A 14,147-nucleotide genomic window follows, 5' to 3' on the forward strand; every position below is an offset into this window, starting at 1 on the left:
TACTGCCCTTCTAACCATAGAGCCAGAGTCTAATTTAGTTTGAATATTCAAGGTGAATTAAAATTCTATCTAAGCGGTAATACAGGACAATAATTTTTGCTTAGGATCAAAGCCGTAGCTTGACTAATTGTATATGCAAATCAGGCAATTTATATTTAAATTATGCATTCCTATTCTAATCCCACAGGCATATACAGATCAGCAAAGAGAATTGGTAGGACATTTGCAAGGTGCTTGCATATTTATTACCAACTGCAAACATTCTCTGATCCTTTGAAAAGAAATACACTGAAGAAAACATTCAGTCACAATCTCAAAACTACTTTTACATTTGGTTGGGTTTTTTTTTTCCCTTCCAGTTTTGTAAGGATCCTTTGTAACTTTTGCGTTCATTTGTTTGCTTTGCTCTTGCTTTTAAAAATACGACTTTTAGAGGAAAGTGGATGTTGCCATCATGGTTTGCTAGGGTTCGTAAACTTTTTGAAAATATGGATTAAATGTCATTAAACTATCAGTGGATTACATAGGGTCTCTCTCTCTCTCTCTCTCTCTCTCTCTCTCTCTCTCTCTCTCTCTCTCTCTCTCTCGTGTGTGTGTGTGTGTGTGTGTATGTACACGATTGTGTGAGTGTTCATGAATGTATGTTAGGGTGTATGCTATCTGTGTGTATATTTGTTGTGTGCATGTTTAAGTGTATGTGTGCATGATGTGTGTGTTTATTTGTATATGCATGTGTACATGTGAAGTGTGTATATATTTGTGTGTGTTTGTGTGCATGTGTAGGTTTGTGTGTATGGGTATTTTGGGTATGTTTTTGTGTGTATGTGCATGCGGTCATGTTTGTTTGTGTGTGTGTTTGTGAGTGTGCGTATATTACATTTATGTGTACTATGTTTATGTTTTTGAGTGTGTGTGTATGTGTGTGTGTGTGTGTTTGGAGTGTGTACGTTTATATGTATGTGTGTGTGTGTGTGCCTTTGTGTGTATATTTGTATGTGCGTATGTGTGATATGTGTGGTTATGTGCGACTGTGTGTATGTGTATGTTTGTGTGTTGGTTTTTTGTGTATGTTTTTGTCTGTGTGAAGGTGTGTTTGTGTGCATTGGCGTGTGTGTGTGTGTGCGTGTGCGTGTGTGTGTGTGTGTATCTGAACAGAGAAGCAGAGAGAAGGACAAAAAGTGTGGGAAGGAGAACACTATCCACATATGGTAAAGTGAAGTCAGGATGAAAGGAGAAGGGATTACTTCTTTTAATTTTTATGCAAGTTTACAATAATATCAAAATAAAATGACATAAAAACTGGAAAACACAATTAAAACTACTTTAATAATTATAATTTCTGGGACTGGGGAGAGGACTCAGCAGTTGAGGGCACTGATTGCTCCTCTAGAGGACCTGGGTTCAATTTCCCGCAGGGCACAACTGTGTGTAACTCCCAAACCTGCCACCCTAATAGAAGTGAACATAAGAATAAAAATAAAGTCGTTATAATTGAGTGAGGGCAGTGCCCGTGATTGTATTACATATGTTGTGTTGTATTACCCGAGGGTTGTGTCTATGCGGCATTTTTCAAATATTTTCTGCTTAGTTATCTTTTGCCATGAGAATGGAACATAGCACTTTTGTGGCAAAGGCACCCTTTATAGGCTTCTCTTAAAAAGAAATTAAAAAAAATAAAGCAGGCAGGTTTGTTTATTGGTTTGGGGCTTTTGTTGTTCTTGCTTTTTGCCTTGGTTTTATGAGATGGGGTCTTGTCCTGTAGCACAGGCTACCTCATACTTGCTCCATCCCTCTGCCTCAGTCTTCAAGTATAGGGGTTACAGGTGTGAACTATTAGACCTAGGTGTGGGTTTTGTTTTGTTTTTCTGCTTACAGAGTTAAGTTGTAGAGTCCTTTTCAAGTTTAAGAAGCTTTGCTGATGAGCTGTTTTACCTGTGGTATTCTCATGTGCTGGATGCTTTGATACTCATTAGGAACCTTACATCCTTGACACTCACTGCTTTTTAAGAAGTCTGTCCAGGAAAATCCCACAAGCACCTCATAGAGGTCTCTAGGTAAAGCTCCCATCCACGCCTTAATATTTAGCATTCATCTATAGAAAGTTAGTCCAGACTGCTTGATGTGATGAGTGGCTACCACAGTAAGAAAAGAACAAATGTCATCCGTACCACAACCTAACCATATCTTAGAATGACAAAGGATGCAGATGAAAGACGCATCTAAAAATAACACCAAACTCTCCTGGCAAGGTTCCCTCCATCTTCAGCATTACCTGGACACAAGAGATACAAAGTTGTTCTTTCTCAACGTCTAAGACCCATGAACCTAAACTACATCAAGACTGGATTGAGAACATACAGAGTGGACTGGGAAGGACACAATGGAGGATTCCATAGACTCCCATACATCAAATAAGAAACCAAGAAGAAGACAAAACACAACTTTGATTCCGTGGGAAGCACAAAGTACACGTCTGAATTGGCTGTCTGTTGGTTGCTCCCAGGAGGAATTCCTTAGCTATTCAATCTGACTTTCCAGGAAAGGTGGTGTATTCAAGAAAATCTGCTCTTACTTAGTAGCAGATAACAGCAGAGGGAATTTGGACTATGCAAGACCTCACAGTCGATCTCTTTAGGAACAATCAAGAATTGAACTTAAATACAGGTAACGAAGGGAACAGAGAAGGACGTTTTCACCTAACTCATCCTTTTGCGACCCAAAATGACAATTCTTTGTAGCTCTTATTGGAATGGCAGGCCTTGGTCCCTCAAAAGTGGAGTTGAAAGAAAAAAGAAAGCAATGGGAAAATACAGCAACTTCTAGGGTTGGGGTGGGGGGGGACGCTTGGCAGGTTAGTAACAACTTGGGAGAACCCTGAGACTCTTAGCACAACTGGTTATATGTAGTGTGTATATATATACACACATAGGGGTGACGATAAATGTATTGGTGAATAACACAGGTGAGCACCAAACCACTCCTGCTACAGCAATGAATCCAGAGGCTAAATTGGCTTTGTAGAGAGAACATGTGAGAACGCTTTCTAGCTCTAGGTCTGAGCTTTGGAACAGTAATTCTATCAGACTTGAGCAAACTGTTATCAGTCTCACAAAAAAGCAGGGCGTCTTAGACATCTTATAAAACACACGGATAAAGTATACATGACCAAATATTCACCAAGTGGTAAAGAGCTACAGACAGCTAAATCCAACCAAAAGCTAAAGAGAAATCTTTTGCCAAAAAACAGTAATAACAACGAAGACCCTTTCCCAAGACAGCTTGGGCCAGCTGTGTGTCCACAGGATGGAACTGGCCCCAGCCCTTCTCAAAGAGAAACTGTTTTAACAATTGAAATTTCAGCAGCTCCAAGGCACGGCTGTGATCTGTTCTGTGTATAATCATAGGCTCTTGAACCCAGGCTTATCTTTGATCTCATGAGGCAGATTTTTAAAGGTTTCATGCTTAGCTGGTGCTCCACAGAGTGTCTACCCGTTCTAACCTGTAAGCCCAATACCAAGTCAGTGGGTCATGGGAAGCTTCAAATCTACCCCATCATGCACAGCAACAGACAGTAATGGGAGTGAATGAATGGCGTGTGTGGAAATTAAAGGTCCAGTCGCTGTGTTGCTCAACTTAAAACGGAACTTAGCTCTGATGGCTTAATATTAAATACCACAGAAGAGTGATTTTAATACCAGACTATAACTGAAAAATAATGATCCTTCCAAAGTTCCTTAACAAGTCCACTAGATTAGGTCAGACTTTAGAACGCAGAGAAAAATGCTGATGTATGTAATTTAATTCCTAAAACACTGGATTTCTTTCCTCATCAAAGAAAAGCTCCATGCAAGTTAAGACCTCCTGTGCCAAAATTTCACTCTGAACCCATTACAGATGCTACAAAACGGGGGGAGGAGAGAAGGTTATAAAGGAAACATGCCAGTCTTTCAATTATAATGGCACTAGCAGATGCTATGAAAATAAAAACTATTTCATGTTTTAATCAGGCCTGGTTTGAGAATATTAATGAGGGTTTTTTTTTTCCCCTCTGAGTTTGTTTTGTTTTGTGGTTTTTGCTCTGTTTTGCTTTGCTTTTGCTATTGTTGTTGTTCGCAGCAAAGTCCTCTCTTGTCACTACTCACATCACAGCATTAACAACTGCACACAGCTGCCAGAACACTGAACTCGTGTTTTTAAACAATTCTTACCAGCTTTCTTCCAGATCTCCTCTGGCACGTATCCAGACGCAGGCCTGTGAAGGAATTCCCGATGTGCATCTACGAAAATGAAAGGAGACAGTGGAGAGGAGAGGAGAGCACGATCAGATCAGCATTGCCATGGCCTCATGCAGAACCAAGCAAGCAACTCCTCTTGGCTTCGTTGCAAAAATGCAGTGTTCAAAGGCTGAATAGTTCACGTCAAGAAAGTGCGCAAACATAGCAAAGCTAGTCATCAGAACCCAGGGGAAGGAGAAGGTCACTGGTCCAAACACATCACACACTCATACCCATAGCAGCTTCACTTCAGGATCCAGGGTGATGCTGGGAACACGCTTCCCAGGACTTTCTCATGGTGATGATGTCTACAGGTATACTTTGTATTGTTGGAGCACGTTATGGTTGGTGACTCCTTATAAAAGTGAAACTTGTAATTCAAAAATCAATCATACGGTAAAATAATTTATACAGAGTGCTGATTCTACCGTAATAGATGGCCAGTGAGTTCCACTCTGGGGCTAATCCTCTCGCACTTATTTCTTTAACATCCTATTGTGCATTTCAACTTTCTCACACATTACATCGTATAAGTTTGAAAGATGGGAGCCAGGAAGTATTAGAAAGGATTTGCGAACATTCAGTTGACCAGTGAGAAAAATGGTTCATGTTTTGTCCAGAGGGGAAATAAAACTCTATTTTAAATGCTATGTTTATTATGTTTTCATATTTTAAAAATTTGAGAAAATACAGTAAGCATAAGAATGCTAACGTCCAAATAACACATGTGTACAAAAACTGTGAACATTTAATATTTCTATGTTCCTTGAAAATAAAGTTTGTTATGGTTTCCCTAGTTGGAAAATAAATATGCCACACAAGTCTTCCATGCTGAATTTTCAATGTAAGCCTATATATTCAAACTCGATTTATTCCTTATGCAAAACAGGTCTTTTATGCTGGATTTTTAATGCAAGACTGCATTCAAGGTTTTTTTATTCCTCCTTAAGTGGTAGAATTAGAGACAAGTACTACTACATCAGACAGAAGACTTCAGAAGGATTAAGAAAGAGAATAATCAATTGAACTTCTTAAACTACAATAATCACTGTATGATAAATTTTAGCTGAAATTATATCATACATATACCTATGTGAACTCTCAAAGGACAAACTGTCCGTTTATAAAAAATACATTATTAGAATGCTTTTGTTTAAGACAAGAAAAATATTGTCCAGTTTTCTATTATGCAGCTAAAGAAGACCAAAAAGAAGAAAAATGACAGCCACATTAGCTATGTCATTAGATATGAATGTTTTAAATATATGCAAATCTGAGCATGGTACACAGACTATCAGTGAGCCAGAACACTGATTTTCCCTAGGTAATTTTAAATAGCCTATGGTAATTTGGTGAGGGATCTATCAAAAGCCTCTGATCTATTGCTGAACTGTTTCTTTCAGTATTACTTCAAGTATAAAGGATTTCTTTTTAAAAGTTTTCATTATAATCTTGCAACTACTTAATAAGTTCTTAAATAGTACTTATCATATAGTATTAACACAAATATATAATTATATGGTAATAATAAGTAGTATACCCGTGAGTTGTTATTGGAATTGCTCATTCTGTAAAGTAAGTAACAACCGTGAAGTAACCCTTTTATTTAAGAACTGTTTTGTTGTTGTTGTTCTTCTTCTTCTTCAAGAAAATTAGATAAAATGATTTGGTGTCTACATGAGTTAGAGGCTATACAATGCTGCTAACAAGTTCTTCAAGCTTACCTTCCGTACCATCCTAGGTATTTCCACAGGAGATGGAATGTGGTTAAGTTCACATGCAGCACGTGATATAGTATTAACCATTAAAGACTTTAGCATAGGATAACATGCCTTTCTTTAAGCATAACAACAGATCTGTAGTGGCTACAGCCAACAATAAAAGCCAACACCTGAAAGGAGCAAGGGATGGGTTCTTTTTGCTTTCATTCGTTTCATTAAGCAGGGTAAAGAAAGTTCACCAGTTTAACAACTACCTTTTGGTAAATAAGCAAGCATTATTATAAATGATGGAAAGGCCACACCGCTGTCCAAAGTGCAGACACGACAGATGCTAACTACTAATTCCAGTCAGCACAAAGAAAAGAGAAGCAGGACTACAATCCAGTGGAAAGAAACAAATCTGAAGTGTTGGCTACTACCCTGGGGCAGCAAGCAAGTTGATTTCTCCACGTTTGAGCTGTCCCACTTGCAAACTGAGGAGACACAGATAAATAAACTCTGAGGCAAAAGGAGGAATTGCGATCACTGCTTCTGCTTATCATCCTCACCAGTGAGGAAAGATACTCTTTGTAAGGAACTAGGAAGAGGAAAACACTGCAGGGACTGCATCTCCCAGTGCTCAACCACATAGCACGCGACCTTCAAGGAAGCTCTGGAGAAGCCTGCAGAATGCAAATGCACCCCAAAGAATTTAAGTGTAAGCATATTGCTTTCTGTGTTGGATTGAAATTGTTCCTATAGGTACCAGTTCACTGTCCTCCTTGGAAGCAGATACTTAAAATTACACAAATAAAATTTTCACGAATGTTACTTAAACCATGTGTATATTCAATCTCCATTAAATTCTTTAGGATTCGGTCAACTTTTTCATCATCCATGTGCTTTGCAGTGGATATCTTGGTATCCATTATGTCTTACTCTGGCTACATTTCTCTAAATGACGCACCTTGGTATCCACAAAGACCCAACTCCTAAAAAGAAATACTGAAGCCAATTGTGAAGAGCAGCTTTCATAATCCTGTAGCTATTTTTAGACGCACCAGAAGACAGAGTAGGATCCCATTGCAGATGGCTGTGAGCCACCATGTGGTTGCTGGGAATTGAACTCAAGACCTCTGGAAGAGCAGTCAGTGCTTTTAACCACTGAGCCATCTCTCCAGCCCATAATGCTAATTTCTAAAAGTGTTTTTTTTCAAAGTTGTAGAATTAACACACACACACACACACACACACACACACACACACACACACACTTTTCATAGCAGCGTCTCTAGTTCTAAGTCATGGAACTTTTGCTGAACATCAGGACTAACAACAGGAAGAACAGAACAGTCAATAGGTACGCCTCAGAAGCTATTTGCTTTCCCATCAAATATTACAATTTAACAGGCCACAGAAACCACACAATTAATATATTTAACATATCTTTTGATTACGTACTTACAATTTCAAGATTAACTATCTTCTGGTTAAGAAGCAGTGACTAACTGAGTAGTAGAAGCTGTGTAAGCAAAGGAGCTTATGAGACAATAAAAAAAAAAGAAAGAAAAAGTCCTGATGTTGATAAATAGGAGAAAAGAGATAATACTTCTATGACTCAACTGTTAAAATTCTGGCTTATCTAGAGAGAAAAATTCTAAGACTCTAGCTCGTTTCAAAGAAACATATTTGTAACTACTAACTTCTTTGTAAACTATCTTTAAAATAGCAGTTGCTATAAAAATGGATAGTTCTTCTAAAACTCAACAGTTGAAGGAGATGGGGCATCAATCAAGATTGAATTTCAAATGTAAAACATGTACACAATATGAGAAGAACACTCCTTTTATGTTAAATTTGCTTGCTTTGAAGTACAAATTGTTTGGAGATAAAGGGAAGAGGAGGTGGCAACCCCCAGAGGACAACAAGACCCCTCATCAACAGAAGGAGCCATGAGAGGAAATGTTAGAAGAAAAGGAAAAGAAGAGGTCCAGGATGTGTGGAGGAGATGGGAGATACACTCTATTTACAACAGGATGGAGACCATTGGATACAGCAAGGGCCACCATCCGTATACATGAAGGGGTGAGCTGAGAGCCTTTGGAGAACCAATGTGACATCATCTGACCAATGCTCAAAGCTTGGCAGCACCTAGGCATGGCCTTCATCCTGCAGTGTGCAGAATGAGTCTGTGATCATGATCATATCTATTACAGGGATCAATAAAAGAGAAAATAGGTTACGTAATTTCGTCCTCACAAATGCTCCTTTTGGGGTTTGTTAAGGGTAATTGATTTAGAAATCTCAACGCCCTCTTGTGGAAACCCCCACAGAGCCTCAAAACTAGTTGCTGCTTTACAATATCCATCTTTATCAATGAGCACCCCTTAGGTTCTGGGAAGAACCATCCCTTATGACACCTACTGAGAATATAGACATCTTTACTTTCAGTGTTTTAAACACAGTATCATTAGAGAAAGCAAACGTTTAAGACATGACAGGCATTTGCCCTATAGACTCTGCTATGTGGCCATGAGATGAACTTCATGATGTGATTACAGAGTCAATGCCGGTGTATACAAATCCAAATTTTACACACAGCTCTGCTCTGAACAACTTGTTTATGGTTTTTATGTTCTGGCAGTAGAGAATGAAGAATGAGTGCTTCTTTGGTTGAGAAAAAACTTTTTCTATAGTCATGGATGACGAATTAAATACAGCATTATGTTTAAGGCAAAATTCCTTTTTAAATATCTCTGCCAATAAAATCCATGCTGGGATATATATGTATATGTATATGTATATATTTTTTTAGCTGAAAAAAGTATCTGAGAATTGACTATCATGTTGCAAGCTCGGATGGCGAGTCCTCTTCCCCCTCAAAAATTCTACCAACTTTTGACAAGCACCACAATATTAGTATTTATCTGTGTCAGGACACACCCCCTTAATTTTACATGTTATGCCACTTAATACTGGTAGAACTGCCTGCAACACGTGCATTCCTTTTGGAGGTGAGGAAACTGAAGCCCAGTGAAATTTGTGACATGAGAGAACCCCCAAGTGTAGAGGGAACCAAGAACTCAAATGTAGAATCAACCCAGAATCTGCACTTTAAGGACAAGCTGGATAAGCCCAGAAGGAACATAGCAATTCAGTGCTGCTTTGACCATACACACCTTGCCAACGGAGTGACTTTTAAATATGATCTCCTCAGTCATTTCAAACATTCTTGAAAGGCTGACCTTTTAATGAAAGTCCAGCCTTGTTTTTCCTCCCACTTAAATCAACCCAACTCATTTCTGGTAAAAATAAATAAACAAACAAACAAACAAACAAACAAACAAAAAAAAAAACAAAAAAAAAAAACAAACAAAGAAAAAAGCCTCTTCCCAGAACAAATACAGAGGCACTTTCTACATCGCTGCCCCACCAACTCAATATTCTTTCAAAAACCACAAGAAAACAATGCGTCGGACTTCAGAGTTCCATGTGTTAGTTTCCTGATGGTAGCCTTAACCCCGCCATTAGATAACCCTTAATAAAAACCTTTTTCTAAAGAGTTATCAAATGTTCTCCAAAAAAAAAAAAAAAAAAAAAAAAGGAGGTATACAGGGAACTGTACAAAGACTCTAGAATATTTGCAAGCAAGTAAAACACAAAGTAATTTAAAGTAAATAAAATCTTAGGATCCAAAAGAAGAATTCAAGCAGCAGGATACCAGGAGAGGGGATGCACAGAAGGAAGGGTACTCAAACACTCAGGGAACAAAGCAAGGATCAGGCAGCCAATCTGAATCAATGATGCAGTCTGCCAATTCTCACCCTACTACCTAGCCCCTGTCAGGCAAGTACATCAGACTGCAAAGCATAAAGGTAGAAGGGTCGTACTTTAACAAGACAAGCGAGAGATTGAGGAATAGTTTACTAAAGTTTTTAGCCGTTGAATAGAGATTTTTCTGGACAGCAAAGGAGGAATAACAAAAATAACAAATTTCCCAAATGAAAAAAAATCTTGTTTTGAAAAGTCCTTTGAGGCAAGAGTAGTGAACTTGCCCAAAATCCTAGCATTTTAGAGAAAGAGGTAAGAGGATGAGAAGTTCAAGGCCATGCCAACTGCATAGCAAGTTGGATGTTGGGCTGAGTTACAAGGAAAAAAAAGTACTTTAAGATATCAACTTGCATTTTATTTAAAGAATGAAGACAGTATGATGAGATCAGTATGTTCTCTGCGTTTAAAATTCAGAAGATATTCACAACAGAGTCTCTATTTCGTATCTGGAGAAAACTTCTAAAATTCAATTAGTGGTAGATTAATCGCATTATTTTTCGATTCTCCTCACTGACTCAATCCTGTGGATGCATTTCAAAGGTGATGCTGGGATTGAGTCAAACAAGCACAGCACATCAGTCCTAGAGACTAGATCTTCCTTCATGCAGACCTCTAAACACCATTTACAAATGTGGAGAATGTGTGTATTTCTAAACAACCCCGCTATTTCCAAATTAGGGATGGGAGGAGGGCTGGATTTGAGCCAAATATATCTTTTATAATATATTCTGAAGGTCTCATTTGAGACCAACCATTTCAAACTTCAGAAGATAAACGACTTACAGTATAATGGCATCTGCATGTATAGAAAGCTACCATAGCTTTCTCTATCCACAGGAATCTCATTAAACACTTTCCAGGAATAGAAAATGGATGCATTTGCCAATAATTCACAATCTTTTGACTACACACATTCAGACCTTCAGTTCTAAACCCTGGAAGACAGGAAGCAATTTATGTAAATAATTGTGGTCTCTGATTATAAACGACCCATCCTCTCATTCAAAGACTTCACACATCAAGCAGCAAAGGAGCACAAGGAAAATAATTACTGGATGCTAGAACCCGGGAACTGCACAGCTCTTAACAATTATGGTAGTTCCATTGTAGTATGCTATGCAGTCTATTGATCTGTGTCCAAAAGTTCTAATAGTCTATGCAACGAAATGCAAAATATTATGAGGCCTTTGAAGAGTATAGCCTCTAAGTGCCTAAGGCCAAAGTGACGGCTTAACTTTATCAAAAATATAAACTCACCAAACACTGCTATAAGCAACAACTTGTGCACAGCCGTGGGACAGCTTTTCGTAGGTCAAGTTTCTTATTTCAGTTTCCGTATCAGAGACCTGAGGCTGTCTTTCTGGAGGGTGTGAATGCTCACCAGAGCTGGTCAGACTCCAGTGAGTTTTCTGAAATTTCTTTAGCACTGGAGAGCAGGTCCCAGTGAGGGACCTCAGTTGGACCTTTGCCTCTCTCTTCCTCAAGGCCAGAGTGAAGAATCTTCATTATAGTCCCTCAATCATGATACACACACAAAGGAAGTTCAACGGCTGACTCAGAGAGCCTGTGCCTCAGAGACAATTCACGCTGCATGGTTCTATTCCAGAGGGCGTACCTGCTTTAGAGCTCTCAATGTTTGCCTACGTCCGTTTACAAATACCACCTTTTGCTTTTCTTAGCAAATCTGCCACATTAGCCAATTTTTCTTCACAATAAGAAAATAAAAACAAGATGCTCGTTGCATTTAGCTCCACATAGTTTTGTTTAGACCAAAACCAGTTTAAATCAGGCTTAATTCTGTTTTCATTACACGCCTTAATGCAACCTGACAAATAATACCGTTTTGTTGGTAACTCCTCGGAATAATGCCTGTTGGGTAAATTACATGGCTAAGAATGCTTCTTTCTTTAATATTTATTATGGTAATGAGCATTTAGCCTTCAAGGATTTGCAGAAATCCACAAATCTAAGTGCAAAGGAAGCTGTGTAGCTTGGAATAATTTTATTTTTAAAAAGGATAATGTGAAATCAATAGCCAGATAAATATTTGATTTGAGGGTTTTTTCTTTTTTTTTTTTTTTTCGTCTTCGGCCTCAATGATTCAAAGTTATAGTTTTATTCTGTATATGGGGTATTCATTTCATTTTTCCAGAAGAGACTATATGCAATAATAAGCTGGCTCAGTGGTATGAGCTAAACACATACGAGAAGAAGAGAGAATGAGGGACCATACAAGTCCATCTCTCTACTCTGCTGAGACACTGAGTGCACACACACAATGGCTAGCAATGTAAACTATGAAAGTCATCACTCATTTAAGGACAAGTTCTCAGGCCACTTGAAATTCCTTCAGGTGGAATTTATCTTTTAGTATCTCTAAGACTATATTCTATTTTTGCTCTTGACAATCTACAAATATCAACACTAAATATAGTTTCCTATAGTCATAACACAGTCCCATTATATAAACTAGAGGTAGTAAAATCAAGAGTAAACCATCTCCAAGAAGATAAATAATAGGAGAGCTACCTTTCTTAATCATTAATTTTCACATGGCATAAGCACACTGTATAGCATTCTTGTCTCCCATCCAGTGGGACTCTGGGAAAAGCTGGCTTCTGTTTGTTTGACGAGACATAGCAACAGAATAGGACTGTCTTCTCCAGACTAGGTCCTATTACAACTTAGAAAAGATGGTGAACAGTGAGAATGGCTAAGATCAAAAACTCAGGTGACAGCAGATGCTGGCGAGGATCGGAGAAAGAGGAACACTCCTCCATTGTTGGTGGGATTGCAGACTGGTACAACCATTCTGGAAATCAGTCTGGAGGTTCCTCAGAAAATTGGACATTGAACTGCCTGAGGATCCAGCTATACCTCTCTTGGGCATATACCCAAAAGATGCCCCAACATATAAAAAAGACACGTGCTCCACTATGTTCCATGCAGCCTTATTTATAATAGCCAGAAGCTGGAAAGAACCCAGATGCCCTTCAACAGAGGAATGGATACAGAAAATGTAGTACATCTACACAATGGAATATTACTCAGCTATCAAAAACAATGACTTTATGAAATTCATAGGCAAATGGTGAACTGGAAAATATCATCCTGAGTGAGGTAACCCAATCACAGAAAAACACACATGGTATGCACTCATTGATAAGTGGCTATTAGCCCAAATGCTTGAATTACCCTAGATGCCTAGAACAAATGAAACTCAAGACAGATGATCAAAATGTGAATGCTTCACTCCTTCTTTAAAAGCGAACAAGAATACCCTTGGCAGGAATAGAGAGGCAAAGATTAAAACAGACACAGAAGGAACACCCATTCAGAGCCTGCCCACATGTGGCCCATGCATATACAGCCATCCAATTAGACAAGATGGATGAAGCAAAGAAGTGCAGGCCGACAGGAGCGGATGTAGATCTCTCCTGAGAGACACAGCCAGAATACAGCAAACACAGAGGCGTATGCCAGCAGCAAACCACTGAATTGAGAATAGGACCCCCGTTGAAGGAATCAGAGAAAGAACTGGAAGAGCTTGAAGGGGCTCGAGACCCCATATGGACAACAATGCCAAGCAACCAGAGCTTCCAGGGACTAAGCCACTACCTAAAAGACTATACATGGACTGACCCTGGACTCTGACCTCATAGGTAGCAATGAATATCCTAGTAAGAGCACTAGGCAGGGGAAGCCCTGGGTCCTGCTAAAGACTGAACCCCAGTGAACTAGACTGTTGGGGGGGGGCGGCAATGGGGAGGGGTGGGGAGGGGGGGGGTGGGGGGGGGGGGGGGGGGGGAAGCACTGGTAAGTGGGGGGGGGAGGGGGAAGGGGGATGTTTGCCCGGAAACAGGGAAAGGGAATAACACTCGAAATGTATATAAGAAATACTCAAGTTAATTAAAAAAAAAAGAAAAGAAAAGAAAAGATGGTGAAGAGAGAGAGAGAGAGCTCAGAGTTACAAGCACGTATTGCTCTTCCAGAGGATCTGAGTTCAGCAACCATGTGAGGCAACCTACAACCACCAGTAACTCCAATTCCAGAGGCACTTATGTCCTCTTGTGTCCTCCACATGTATAAACACACATGCGCGTGCACACACACACACACACACACACACACACACTCCAAAAGTATATTCTTTTAAAGAGTTTCCTAAGACTCTAGTTAGAAATGTTGGCACCTCAGGCCATGGCTGAGCTTGTGTGCTGACAGGTTTGAGGCAGTATCCTAACAACCATCTAAGGAAGGAGGGCATGCTCTAGTTCAGATATGAATCAGTGATTGACCTGGAAAAAGTTTGAGTTTCATTACCATTTCTTAATACACCAGT

General features: G+C 39.2%; 1 protein-coding gene across 6 annotated transcripts in view; it reads right to left on the minus strand.

Annotated features, from left to right (window-relative positions):
- Runx1t1 (RUNX1 partner transcriptional co-repressor 1) overlaps nt 1-14,147 on the minus strand; it is a 145,062-nt gene that overhangs the window by 13,304 nt on the left and 117,611 nt on the right. For 5 of the 6 annotated variants that reach the window (XM_032905663.1, XM_032905653.1, XM_032905691.1 and 2 more), the window contains one exon: nt 4,209-4,277. In XM_032905663.1, coding sequence (XP_032761554.1) covers nt 4,209-4,277 — 69 coding nt within the window. Of the gene's footprint in view, nt 1-2,882; nt 4,278-14,147 lie in introns of those variants that run through there. The other variant, XM_032905683.1, reaches the window with a different exon arrangement.

Source organism: Rattus rattus, chromosome 1 (genome assembly GCF_011064425.1).
Source record: "Rattus rattus isolate New Zealand chromosome 1, Rrattus_CSIRO_v1, whole genome shotgun sequence".
Classification (NCBI taxonomy): Eukaryota; Metazoa; Chordata; class Mammalia; order Rodentia; family Muridae; genus Rattus; species Rattus rattus.